The sequence below is a fragment of the Dermacentor silvarum genome, chromosome 3, assembly GCF_013339745.2.
Source record: "Dermacentor silvarum isolate Dsil-2018 chromosome 3, BIME_Dsil_1.4, whole genome shotgun sequence".
Taxonomy (NCBI): Eukaryota; Metazoa; Arthropoda; class Arachnida; order Ixodida; family Ixodidae; genus Dermacentor; species Dermacentor silvarum.
In genome coordinates this window covers 146,145,433-146,160,071 of record NC_051156.1, presented here as the reverse complement: position 1 = coordinate 146,160,071, position 14,639 = coordinate 146,145,433, and the positions used below count along the sequence as shown (strand labels likewise).

Below are 14,639 nucleotides of genomic sequence, written 5' to 3'. Positions count from 1 at the left end.
ATGCGTGCCCGCCGATCGCTCAGGCCCTCACTACTCGCACCTGGTGGTGAGCATGTATTTGTTTGCGCATCAGAAACCTTTTTGCGTGGCACTAAAACGTTATCGAGCCCTTTCGGCATGCACACGACATGGCTCTGCCAACTCTTCCTTGCTGAGGATCAGTTTTAGCGACATTCTTATCCTTCCGTTGCACGCCGCCGCGATTTTCGACCAGCCACCACAAGCTAACTAGGGCGAAGTGGAACAATCGGAGAATCCGCCACCACCTTCTTCATGCGGTTATCTATTTTCACTGTGCTGCCTCGGCCCCATCGAAACCCTCTCCACTAGAGCGTGCTCCTCGCCTCTTGTCAGCCAATTAGATAAGAAAACCCGCTGAGTGTAGACAATCTTATTGGTTTTGAAAGCGAACAAAGGTGACCTCCTATAAACGAGGAGATTGTTTGATTGGGTTGTTCAGACAACGCTGCGGGTCCCCACCCGATGCTTGCGTCGGTGGTTACGTAAATTTGACGTCAGTAGTTTAGAATCAAAACAGTTTGGAATCATTTTACGTTATAGCGCCCCATAATGTCATGCTGTGCATGCATGCATGCGTGCACGTCATGACATACCATGATAAGAACTTACGCGGATCCAGTGAGGCCGATGACGATATGCTCGTATTCGGGATGCCATTATTGTCATTCCAGGTTCGTAATGCAACTCTCGTCTCTGATTCTAGCGTGCCATCAGTGCTCGAGGCAGGTGGCATGCTTAAGCTGCCGGCACTTTGGCAGCAGAACACTGGGGGGTGGTTGCACCTGTTCAAATTGCAATTGAGCGGCAAGTTTCTCCCGAGCGTTGATTCCGGACCACCGGACATCAACGCCTACTCGTTCCTCCCAAAGCTCGTACGTGACTTTCACGGCCATTCTAGTTGTTACCAAACACCTCAATGAAACATCGAGGCGTGCTCTTTCCTTGTGCATTTAGTGTGCGAGCACGACGACTCTGCAGAGAATTCCAATATGGCAGTGTCATCCCGGCTCCGCCAAGGCGAGCGCCTGCACCAAGCCACTCGATCGAATGGCTATAAAATGAGACGGACTTGAGGTTGTGTTACAGCATCGCCGCCAAGTCACCCGTGCGTGCCCTATAATTGATTCCATGTACTGCCGTCAGTGAGCATTTAGTTTCTTAGTTTCTTACCCATATCGCACCTCCATGCCGCCTGTTCACATCAATTAGATCGTTCGTAGAAGTCATGTGATCGTCATTGTCGTGTTGCTGTTATCACGCACGTACATGCGATCACGTTAATTCTAGTTCACTGTACTCGCGTCACACACACAAATACTGGGTTTATAGAAACACATTGGGACACCTGGTGGCGCTTTGCGGAAACCCAAGCAATGCTGCCTGGCCAGCTGCCTGCAAAATGATGCATAACGATGGTTCTCAAAAGGCGTGAGATCAGCACCATTTTTGACATAGATTTACCATAGGCAACGTATACATAAATTTGCGGTTTGTGCTAGTGTGATCAGGCCTTGACAATCAAATGGGTGCGCAGGAACACGTAATCAGATGCACGTAGCGGCTTCAGTCATCACGTCCTCATTTAGACGTACTTCATCAAATTCGCCGTTACTCGGCCTCACCTCCCGACCTCCGGCTTTCTTTCTCGCCCTCAAAGACATTCACCATTCCTCGAGTCATCGGCACCTCCATCCTTGAAGGAGATGAAAGATTAGGATGCGCACGCCCTAAGGAGAGTGCCCACGTCTGGGTGGGTCTCGCGACGGGCTGAACTTTAATGCAGGGGGATCTAAGACGAGGGGATCATCGGGATCGATGGACACCTCATCAATATAAGAAATGGTGGCGCACCAAAACCTTTATTTGACATACCTGAGAACGACTGGAAGTCAAAGGGAATGATGAGGACTGTGTTCATGTGTAAGCAGGTAACTCCACACTAAGCGCTCACGGTATATGTCTTCTAGAAGGAAGAATTAGCCTAGCGCTGAGGGTCAGATGTTTGATGGTGTAAGTAGGATTTTTCGTTCGAGTGATCACCTAAAAATACAAGCACCTGCACAATATGCTGAATAAAAGTTCCTAAATTGGCAGTATTTGACGTAATCGCGCTCAACTCTCGATGCACAGACCTCTAATAGGTACTGAAGTTTCTGCCAAGAAATATGCCGCTTCCTAAAACACTTTTTTACTCTGTAAATAGCCCATGTATATATAATAAATAGAAGCACTGCAGTGGCGTTGTCGTTGCTTCAGTTTATAGTACGCAGACCACCCAAGTATTAAACATTAACGTTATGACAGATCAAACAGTAGCATTTCACGCCGATAGAAATAATGGTCCCACTAAGGCTGATAAGGCAAATCATATTCTGTCTTAGTGGCATCTTTATACCGTTTGCTGCATTCTTTCCCAAGAACAGCGCGCGAAAATTGCTAATGAAAGCCTATAGTTTTAAATAACGAGGATTTATTAGGGATTACGCCCAGAACCTAATCGTCCTCGTTACGAGGCAGACAGCAATCATAATCGCTTACATGAACCTTTTTCTCTGTACTTCCGCCAGTAGCCACACCATGGCCATCAATAGCACAACAATTTTAGTAAACCTTGAAACATTTATTCTGCCACAATATTTTACAATATGCACAACTGAGCCTAGTCTTAGCATATTCTTTTCCTTTTCGAAGCACCACGTCCTCTGAAGAGACGAGTTATTTCTGCAATGAGAAAAGAGCACGCATAAAGAATTAGTTCGGAGGCTATTAAACATCGCACAGTGGCTTTTAGCAAATCTTATAATGTACTTACACTTCTTCCTGCGGAGCAGGATGTTGTAGTCGAAGGGAGTACCAAGACCGTAGCCGTAGTTCAGGCCGTAGACACCAATGCCGTGGCCGAGGCCATAGTGGCCAGCGCCGTAGCCAAGGCTTCCAACACCGTAGCCGTAGACTGGGGCGGCGTGATAGGCAGCGAAGGCTGGTGCAGTGTGTGTGACAGTGGCGACAGCTGGGGCGTGGTGGAAGGTGGTAGTGGCAACAGCTGGGGTGGCATGAACGGTAGCGAAAGCTGGGGCAGCGTGGGCGACGGTGGCCACAGCTGGGGCCGTAGCCAAAACAGGGGCCGACTGGAACACCTTGGTGACAGCTGGAGCGGCGAAAGTTGTAACCGCTGGAGCAGACTGGAAGGTGGTTACATGGGACGCGGCTGGGCCAGCGGCGACTGCTGGGGCGCTCTGGAAGACCTTGGTAACAGATGGGGCGGCCTGGTAGGTGACACGGGAGACAGCTGGGGCAGCAACAGCTGAACCAGACTGGAAAACCTTGCTCAAACCTTGGGTAGCGTAGGTACCGACTTCTGGAGCAGACTGGTAAGCGACGCGAGACACAGCTGGGGCAGCAGGAGCGACTGGTGTGCCCTGGTAGGCCTTGGTGACAGCTGGGGTGGCCTGGTAGCTGACTCGGGAGGCAGCTGGGGCAGCAACAGCCGAGCCAGACTGGAAGACCTTGGTAAAACCTGGAGCAGCGTAGGTAGCAACGACTGGAGCAGACTGGTAGGTGACGCGGGAGTCAGCTGGGGCAGCAGCGACGACTGGGGCGCTCTGGTAGACCTTAGTCACAGCTGGGGTGGCCTGGTAGGTGACGCGGGAAACAGCTGGAGCAGCGGCAACGAGTGGGGCGGACTGGTAGGTGGTGAAGCGGGACACAGCTGGAGCAGTGGCCACAGATGCAACAGCTGGGGTGGCGGCGACAACTGGGGCGGACTGGTAGGTGGTCACGCGGGACACAGCTGGGGTAGCGGCAACGGTGGCAACTGGAGCGGCGGCATAGGTAGCGATAGCTGGTGCCGCGTGGACAGCAGTGACAGCTGGGGCAGCGTGAACGGTGGTCAGTGCTGGAGCAGCATGGTAGGTAGAGACGGCTCCAGCAAGAGCTGGGGCGGCAACGGCGTAGCTGGCGGCTGGTCCATAAGCAAGGCCATGGCCGACACCGAAGCCGGTGAGGCCAGAATAGCCGATTCCGTGGCTAAGCCCGTAGCTGGTCAAGCCGACACCGTGGCCGAGATTGTAACCACCATGCAGGAAACCAGCAAGGGCGCTGGATGACAGGGCCAGCACGACGAGGACACGGAACTATAACAAATAAGTGACATTATATAATTTATAAATTTGGGTATTCTTTCTATCAAGACCTGTGCTTGTGTACTCTTCAATCGACACCAGTGTGAATATGTATCCGCAGCAGCCACTTTTTGCTTCGTTTACGACAGTCTTTACTTTCATCGCCTGGGTGCGGCTACCATGTTCATAAAGACCCGCCGTGGTTGCTCAGTGGCTATGGTGTTGGGTTGCTGAGCACGAAATCGCGGAATCGAATCCAAGCCACGGCGGCTGCATTTCGATGGGGGCGAAATGCGAAAACACCCGTGTACTTAGATTTAGGTCACGTTAAATAACCCCAGGTGGTCCAAATTACCGGTGTCCTCCACTACGGCGTGCCCATAATCAGATCGTGGTTCTGGCATGTAAAACCCCATAATTTTTAACCATGTTCATAAAAAGATTTTATTGGCTAGCTATGCCAAAGAATATTCACGTGCACAAAGAATATCCACGTGCGAGACTTTACACATACAGGGACTACCTAGAATAGAAAGTTAGTGTATTTAGCGACGCCATGTTTAGATACAGTATGCAAATGGCACTATTATGCTTTGCTTCTTCAAAAGAAGAGTGAGAAGTGCGCGTTAGAATAATGAGTTCATGTAATTGTCCCCATTAGGTTGCTAATACACAACATTGAAAGAAGTTTTACTTAAGTTCGAATTTCAGTGTACAGATATTATTTCTACTCGATTATTTTTTTCAAAACATTACTCAATCAACGTTATTCAATAAGAACTAGTGAACTGTATTGGGCTCGTTGATGAAGTGGCGTGAATTGTGTAAACAGTGTTTTTTTTTTTCGCTTAGTGTGGTCACAGGCGAAGGAGCAAAAAATGTGAAGCTTGGGCAATTCTGCAAGATCAGTAGAACGTAACCTTCCGTATTTTATGCGTATACTGTCACGTGTGAATAGCGATCTTGATACTGAGACTGTATATGGTTTGCGCCAGCGTGGCAATGAATGCGTCTTAAACATTTCTGACCGAGCATAGAAGTAAGGCTCAAAGCAGATTGGGCTTACCATGGCTGCGGCAGTAGCACTGTTCGGACACCAAGGACTGCTAATGCTTCCTCGTCTGCGAGCCGCTTAAATACCCAATATGAGAAGAGTGAAATCGAAAGGGAACAATTGAGACAGATAATGCAAAGACGTTTCACCTTTAACCACAATTTCATCCTTAGCTCTGTGAATACTTAGAACCAGAGATCCGGTTGCGGACTCACCGTTGTATGCAACAGGAAGAATGCGGAGTACCGTTTTCTTTAGGTATTCTATATTCCGACCTTTTGGCCTGCCTTACCCAGAAATCAGAGCTCTTGCGCCTCCAACGCATAGACACTGAGTGTTCTTTTACTTAGGCCCCCCGTAGAACAAAGCGATTGAGCAAGAAACCCACATGGAAGGTGAGGGGGTAGGACACTTGGCGTTTAACAGGACGAGGGTGTGAGAGGGTTAATGTGTGGCAAATCGCACTGCGCGAGTAGTTCATATAAAGCAACAGCGCGTACGTCAGGTATAATCGATCTTGAGAAAAATGAGATGCCGCAACTACTTTCCGTATTGTGTTGAAGCTTTTATTTTGTTTTTCTTCACTTGATTTTAATAGGGTTCGTGTCTTCTTAGTTGGACCGAATAAAGGATACCGATAGCTTCCATACATCAATTCGTTACACCGTTTTCAGCGCTTCATGGCCGCAGCATCCACTATCACAAAACTGAAGATCACTCAAGAGATGCGGGTAAATGTGAAGAGTGATAGCAAACTGCAGTTTTGCTGCAGGGGTGAAAAGCTTGCTTTTAAGTTGCGTAGTCTACGGGCGGGAACTTCTTTGTAGGTGGGACTGCATTTTGGGAACATAGGCTATTGCACCGTACATATTTTGGATAATACCTTCTAATATCCTTTGTTACTTTAAAGGATATATCCGAAAGAACACGAGAGCTATACATTTGCGCGATCCCTGGCTTTTTATCAACAGCGGCAAAATGATTTCTTTCGATGAAAATATTTGAATAGTTTAGAAGTTTTGAGCAATAGCAGATTTTCTTCAATTGAGTAAATAAATTACTTCAATGGACTTCCCTGTCATCAGTCTTTCAGGATCCTTACATCACCAAGTTTGTTTGTTAGTGTTTTGAAATCTTAGCAATTTTTGCAGGAGTGCGTACCATGGTGGAGAATTCTATGCGGGAATTGAACAGTAGAACTTATAAATTGAACAATTTTCTTAATGTATATGCAATAGCTAGTGCTTGCTGGAAGAATAACACCAGATTGGTTGATGTGAAATCATATGCTACTTTTTTCGCTAATATATGGTATCCACTACTGCGTTTATTACGAAACTTTAAGGCAGAGAGTTGGGCGAGTTGGAAGTAATACAAAGACATGTTGCAGCGGGTAAGAAAAATGAAAAAATAAAAGGTGCAGATACTAAACAATGACAGAAAAGGTCACATTTTCAGTCGCTCGTTTGTCTGTTCACCTATTTTAATTTTTCTTACGCACTGGAACATGTCTTTTTCTTACGAAACATTCGTTTAGCGTGCGCTAATAGCTATGGCCAATGGGAACAGCTGCATAGGTTCATTCATTTCATGCAAGGACCGCGCGCTTTCCGCCCATTTGAAAAGTCCGACAAGATAGCCCTGGCTTTGAACTGAATGTTTATTTCAAAAAATATTTACGTGTTTCTTTTATTAAACGGTATCCACAGCAGCCTTTCCTACTAAAATATTGTTTAGCATGTGTTAAACGCTATAGAAAATTGGAAATGCTGCATAGGTACATCAGTTTCCTACGGGACCACAGCGTCTAACGGTGGAAATTAAAAATTCAGACATGAACTGTGTTACTGTATTAAACAAACATATCTAACCTATGCATGACCTTAGCGAAACAAATAAAAGCATGCAGGGAAAGCAAGATAGGGCAAATTACCGCACGTGCTATCCTGCAGAGTCCAGACAGGTCCCTTCATTTTTACTCAGCGCTAACGAGAGTGTGCGGACAATTAGCTATTAGTGTATAATATAACCCAAATAAAACTCAGATTACCACTTGCGGGATAGATTTGTACTGTGACTGTTCTCACGATAAGGCTTTAACTGTTTAGGTTATGTATGTAACAAAAGGCAATTTCTTAATATCTGTCTTGTTGTTCTGCTTATTGTGTACAGTCTTGCGAGAATAACTCTCGGGCAAAACACACTCGCCGCGGTGGCTTAGCGACTATGGTGTTGCGCCACTAACCACATGGTCGCGAGATCAATCCCGGCCCCGGCGGCCGCATTTCGATTGGGGCGACATGTGAAAACGCCTGTGTACCGTGCATTCGGGGACACGGGCGTTTCGAAGTCCCTCACTACGACATGTCTCATAGTTGAATCGTGGTTTTGGTATACGTAAAACGCAGGCGTCCCGTTCAAAACACACTTGGATACCGGATGCTTCATCTCATTGAAAGCTGCTGACCCACCGTGGCTGAGCAGCTAGGCTCAGCCACGGTGGGCGACCTTGGCTAGGGGGCCCCACAGCCAAGCACAAGGTCCCGGCTTCATTTCCAGGCAGCGGTGGCCGCATTTCAATGGAGGAAAGATGCAAAAAGAGCTCGTCAACAAGAATTTAGGTGCACGTCAAAAAATCCCATGGGGTCGAAACTTAGACGGAGTTTTCCCGTATGCGTCACTCAAACACTATGTGTAGCTTCTGATAGCTGAAACCAAGAACATTCTTTTTTATTATTTGAAGCTGCATGCGACACAAGTCACAAGTCTTTATCTGTAACACGCTTCGCAATTAAGTCGCTCACTGGCTCAGTAGCTTCGAAATGCAGTAAAAGCATTTGACAAATTAGGTAATCAATGACAAGAGAAAAGAGTAAAACGCGATAGCGTTATCGGGACCCGTTCGCATCCCATCCTTCGCATACGGCAAATAGGCTTCATTCACTGCAACATTGAACGTGGGAAAGCCAGCTTACAAAGACCAAGCTTACACCGATCCTTTTAAAGTCGGCTTCACTTTTAAACTGAAATGCATTCCTGGAAAGGCGTTTTTCCAGGGGCAATATAAGTGGTCTTAATAATAAAATGTGAGGGCCCTATCCCCTTTTTATTATTTTATTATTTGTTTGCTATTGCCCCAACGCACGCAGGTCTGGTAGAAATGTAAGAGTTTCCTCGTAGCAGAATTAGGTTTTCTCGTACATTTAAATTACAATCCGACGCCGACTGGTAAACAATCCGATGGCGAATCCGACGCCGAATGGTAAAGTCGTACTTTACCATTTTTCTGACGGATTTCACTGTGAGAAATTCAATTTTTGTTCACCAAAATCATGCACCACGTGCCCTCCACGTGGTGCAAGGTTCTGGTGAACAAAAATTGAAAAATTGAACGGGTAAGCTTGCCTGAGTCTGGTTTAGGTATGTCGTTCTCCGAGTGAGCACAGCTGAGTCTGATTTTGTTGAGCTGTAGTGTGATTGAGACGCAATTTGCAATACATCAAATTTGATTTCGGTATGTATTCGTCAGTTCTATTTACTTACTCGACTTTCGGTTCCCATATGCCGCGATCTTGCTCTTCAGAGGAACGAGCTTTGGGAGTCACACCACTTAGTGTAAAAAGATATTTGAAGATTTAGACAAAATTTCGTATGTAACTTACCGTTTATACTCACGCAGGGACGAATGACTGTTTTAGACAATGGAACTGCTGCATGCACCTCATTGTATAAGGTACCTCGTTACTTCTTGGCTTTCTCTAATTATGCGTCTAATAATAACAAAATGTACTTTTTAAGCCTAAATTGCAGCTTTTCCATGAGTTCTCGAATCCCTACGGGAAGCTAAGAATGGAGTTTGTAATGTATCACACGAACGTCTCCAGCAAGACGTTACGACATCCCATCCAAAATAAGCGGCGCTTAATTGTCCTTGTCGACACCGCGACATTTAGCAAACGCAACGATAATGATAAGTATTACTATGGGCCTCCGTGATGCGTGGTGCAGAGGAGCACATGGTGTCGGACATTCCGCAGTGGGCGTCACACTACACTGACAGTCAAACGCCGCTTATAAGAGTGCCACTTACCTCGAGAAAAGTACAAAATAACGACGCTTACTATGCGACCCCAGTGTATATGGCTCACAGTGTACGGGACCCTACTCACGCGGGCCAGAGCTACGCAGCCTGTTTTGTTAGGCGTATTTGTTTAAGCGGCACAAAATTTCGAGAAAACGACGCTCGCGATGCAGCCCGCCATATAAAAGAGACATAATACGTGGCCCCAAAGTTCCAAATACCGACGCTTACCATGCGTCCTTCTGAGCAAATGGGTCATTTTTATGTGGTAAGAAAGTTCGAAATAATGGCGCTTAATATGCGGCACAAATAAATGGGGCCCATTGTGTAAGCTGCTCTTTCTAAAAAAATGTGTGACAACGGTTTCAATAACAATCATGTCATGGCGAGTGCGCAAGGCTTCGTGCATCGGCACACCCTGGTGTTTCACTGGAAACACGCACAACAGGATTTGATCCTAGGACCGCTAAGTGGCACACCTACATTCCAACCACTGCTCCACAAACGAGCATTCATTTTTTTTCCTACATGGTATCTATCGGAGCGAGTTGACATCGTATGTACACCACAAACGCGTACATGAGATATGAGTACATGTGTGACGATTATCTTAGTTTGCTTATGTATGTCTAAATTGTCCTTCAAACTTGCAAAGAACGTGGGTACTTGCTCTACGAACTTTCATTGGAAGTGGCTTTGTGTCTACGAGTATGTCCGAGCGGCAACAGGGGCATGTCCTGCATAAACCTATATTGATGTTGGCGCGCAAACATCAGATTTATTGCTATAGTGTGTTTGTGCAATGACCATGGTGTTCGGCGGCTCAGCGCTCAGCTTTTTCATTTTAGCTGCGAAGCACGTTATGCTCTCGGGCAGCGCCTCCTCTATTTTAGAGGAGGCGCTGGCTCGGGCTGTCGGTGTCACCTGTCGTCGTCGCCACGGTAAAGCAAACGGCTCGTGCTCGCGCTCGGTCGCGCTCGTGCCACTGCTCCCGCGTTCGTCGTCGTCTTCCACAGCTGGCTTCGTTGCCGCTCATCATTCCAGCGTATAATTTTACTTCTCTTCTGTCGTCATAATGGGGAGGCCGCGTTTACGCGGTTATGAGCCATTGCTTAAAGGCAGTATGAGCCCGTTAGCGGTGCATCACTGCATGCTTAGCACCTCCCCAGGTTTCACGTTAGTGGAGCTGCATTTCGCTCAATGGGTCATTTGACACTTAGGCATCAAATTTAATTCACCGCTCAAACCGAGCCTACGACTTAACTTGTGCTAACTGTAACAACTAATAAAAACTAAAACAGTAAGAAAGGCGTTCATAACGGCCAAATTGCTGAGGGAGTTAAGGAAAACAATGATGGTTTCACTCACATCATCAAGCTTGTCATAAAATAATACTAGTGACGGCTTGGCTGCACAGCGAGATCTTTTTCTGTCTCATAGTGGCCGCATTTTGGTAAAAGGCGTGTTGTAAACACGCCTGTTTTATGTTTGTATGTGCATGTTAAGAGCCATGATTGGGCGCCTTGTGCGGCGTCGCTAATCGCTTAAGTTCTAGTTCGGAACGTTAAACCGTAGAAATGGTTCTTTTCAGCGATTGCTGCGACAACGCTTTAAATCTCGCCGATACCGGCGCGTGCATACTTTTTACTTAATTCGAATGTTTTCCTTGTGCCATATAAAATTAAATTCTGAGTTTTTACGTGCCAAATCCCCGATGCACAATTTTCTCAGTCTTTAACATTTGGCTCCATCCCTCATGACTGGCGAGTAGTTATAGTAATGCCAATTTTCAAATCTGGCATCCGCCCTGATCCCCTAAACTAAAGGCCCATTACATTGACTTGCACCTTCTCGAAGCTCCTCGAACACGTGATACGCACCCAGGTCATTAATTATACTGAAGATCACAACATCATATTTAAATATCAGCCCGGTTCTCGCAAAGGACTTTCTTTTGACACTCAGCTTGCTGGATTTACTAACGACTTATTTACTTTTAAAGACACCGGGATTCAAGTCGTCGCTTTGCTTCTCGATTTTTCCAAGGCATTTTTATCGGGTCCGCCACCTTAGACTACTACTCAAGTTATCGTATAGCGATATTCACCTTCAGGTTTTAGCATGGATTAAAGACTTTCTCTCATCTCGCGTTCAGTTCACCTCTGTTAATGGTTCTAACTCTTCAATTGCTCAAGTCACATCTGGCGTACCCCAGGGGAGCGTGCTTGATCCCCTGCTCTTTCTAATATTTATTAATGACTTACCAAATTGTGTACCTTCCCAAATTAGACTGTTCGCTGACGACTGTGTTGTGTACCGAGCTATTAAAAGTGACACTGAACACCGATATTTACAAACTGACCTCGATTCAATTAACGCTTAGTGTCATCGTGGTTAATGATCCTAAACCAAGCCAAGACAAAGATCGTCTCCTTTACCAAAAATTCTTGCCGCATCCCAGCCATATACACTATTAATGACATAACAGTTGAGACAGCTTCTGCTTACAAATATTTAGGAGTTCACCGTTAGTCCGACTTAACCTGGAGCTATCACATTGTTTCGATTCTAGCAGCTGCTAACCGTTCTCTTGACCTCTTAAAACGTACCTTCGACATGCCCCTGCGCAGGTGTGTAAACTTGCTTCTGTTGCCTTAATCTGACCTAAAATCGAGCTGGCTTCAGCCACAAGGGACCCGGATCAAGCCTACATCATAGATAACATCGAATCCCTGCAGAAGTGTGCTGATCGTTTCATTTTTTTCATATTACTCGCGTTTTCCGAGCGTCACGGCATTAAACGCTCGGGCGGGTCTTGATAACCTTTCCCATCGGCGAAACCTTAATCGAATAATTCTTTTTTCACAAAATTTACCATCATCCGTTGCTTCATGCAAATTTATTTTAATTCACCCTCAGCCGTTTTTCCACGATGCGACCATCCTTTTAAGGTAAAACGCATCCCATGCCGCACTTTTGCGAAATCATTCATACCCAAAACCATTATTGAGTGAAACCGGCTGCCTCCTACAATCGCAACTCAAATGAACACATCAAATTTTCATTACCTTCTAAAAAATGAATGCGATGCATAGCTTTTTTCTTCTAGTTCTGCTCCGTTTACCGGAATCTGTTTGACTTTGCTGTTTTGTTTATTATGTTTCACTGATTGTTGTTGTTCCGCCACGTTTTGATTCTTGTTGCCTATTCGTTTATTGCGTTTCTCTAGATTTGCATGGGAATTTAGCCACCCGCCTATATAACACCCTCATTGTGAGGGCCTTCAGGGGTTGCTTGAAATAAATATGATCGTGTGGCCCGCCGTATTAGGGGGGAGGGGGGGGGGGGGGGGGGTCTGCGGAATAAGTTTAGCCACCGGTGTTATTTTAGCGCGCACCTAATGCATGGCAAACGGGTGTTGTTGCATTCTACACCATCTAAATTTGGCCGCTATGGCAGGGATTTGATCCCGCACCTTCGAGCTCAGCAGCGCCACGCCTTAGGTGGCGTTTGTATTTGAATCGGGTCACTATACGCTATAATATTCAACGTTGTGCGTGCAGTCCATGAAGGCGGTGGTGGTGATGGTGGTGCTAAAGGTTGGTTTAACCTGGCAGGCCTGGCAGGCAGTTGGTGTATTTCCAAGCGCGAAGAAGGTGTCAACACTTCATGTAATGGCGTTTTTTTGTGGGATGTGGTTTGAATGTCGCGCTGCAGGTACTATATGCGAATAGCAACAAAAGAAAACTTGTGTGATCTCAAGGTAAACACTCAGCTAATTTTTACGGCGATATGAAGCGTAAACGGCCGCTGATACTGATTTTTGCGCTTATATGAGCCGTCTCGCTACCTTGTTCACGTGCATATTTGCATATATTTACACTATGTGCTCTTCATACGCGAGGTGGACACAACTTTCGTCTGCTGCTGATCTAAATTCAGAATGCATCGGTGCCTGTTAATTCCTGCATTCGCACTCACCACACATGAAAGATGAACTGATAAGAGCGAGCTTTTTACAGAAAATGCCACATTACAATCTGCTCTATTCATATTTTTAGAACACAGCTACCTAAGTCTACTCTCCCGGGCTTGGTGCTGCAGCTCTCTGCTGTTGGCTTGGTCAGTATTTATGGTATATATACTGTCGATATATATGCCAAATTTATATGTGTGCAGAATACTAGTGGTAGCAAACGGGCCTATCTCACCCGTGTATTGACCGACAATGTGGGACGAGTAGGTGTACCTCTGTTCTGCGTAATAAACAAAATAAGTTCCTGCATAAAACCTAAACGTATAATGTCCGCTTGTTGGTCTCTTTAATGCACTCACTTTAAGGCAAATATTGCAATCTTCAGTTGTAAACAGCCCGACAACTACATCCTCAAGGAAGCTAAATTTTAGGTAAAATAGAGATCAAAGTATTTCCATTTAGGAGGCAAAATTTCATTCGTGTAACTTTATTAGTTTTTCTAATAATGCGGCCGAAAGTAAGCAATATTTAGAATTCTGGTTTTATTTTTGCCCAGTTTTGCGGGAAGGTAATAAAGCTGCGAAGCTGCGCTTTAAAACTAATAAAGTTACATGAATGAAATTTTGTGTCCTAAATGGAAATTCCTTGAACTCTACTTTACCCAAAATTTAGCTTCCTTGAGCATGTAGTTGCCGGGCTGTTTACAACAGAAGATTGCAATATTTGGCAATTTTCAAAAGCAAATTTTCCAAAAAGTAAAAACTAAAAATTAATTTGCTACGTCTAGGAACTAGATAATATGTCCTAAAGCTACAGAGCAAGCCGCAATGCAGTAAGTGCGGTAGTTTCTTCTAAATATGGTCACAACTGAGACACAGTTCGCACATCCATTTCCTAATGCAAGAGTCAATTATATTCAACCGATTCTTTGACTTACTTGATACTTGATTCACCTGATAGCCCATTCTTGGTGAATCCTCAAGAATTGTGCGTGCTACACGGCGGCACAAGATGTACAGAATTCCTAAGTGTTGCGAGATTTGTGTTATACTTCTCTGTGCATAAACCTGTCATAACTATTCTTCCTTCGATAAACGTCATACTTCGCCTTCATCCTATTGACATCGCCACGTAGACATCTCACCTGTACCAAAGGAAATCAAACACGATTGTACGCATTGCCATTACTTACAAAGTATATATAATACCGTTTCACGCATAATCCAAAACGTGTGTTTAATGTGCATAAACTTCTTTTCATTGTATGTCTTATTCGCAAATTGTTTTTTTCATTGCACAAAATCATATTTTAGGCATATACTGGCACGGAACAGCATCCCGATTCCCTGTGTGTGCGCTGGTCATTTGCCATCCTTCAAAATACAA

At 45.4% G+C, this 14,639-nt stretch overlaps 1 protein-coding gene across 1 annotated transcript; it reads right to left on the bottom strand.

Moving 5' to 3' along the window:
• Positions 1 to 2,645: 2,645 nt before the first annotated feature.
• LOC119444864 (calphotin-like) lies at positions 2,646 to 11,895 on the bottom strand. The gene is made up of 3 exons (XM_049664780.1): positions 11,887 to 11,895; positions 2,834 to 4,154; positions 2,646 to 2,742 (listed from the first exon to the last, which is right to left on the bottom strand). Coding segments are annotated over exons 1-3 (1,332 nt in total). The 3' UTR covers positions 2,646 to 2,740.
• Positions 11,896 to 14,639: the final 2,744 nt, after the last annotated feature.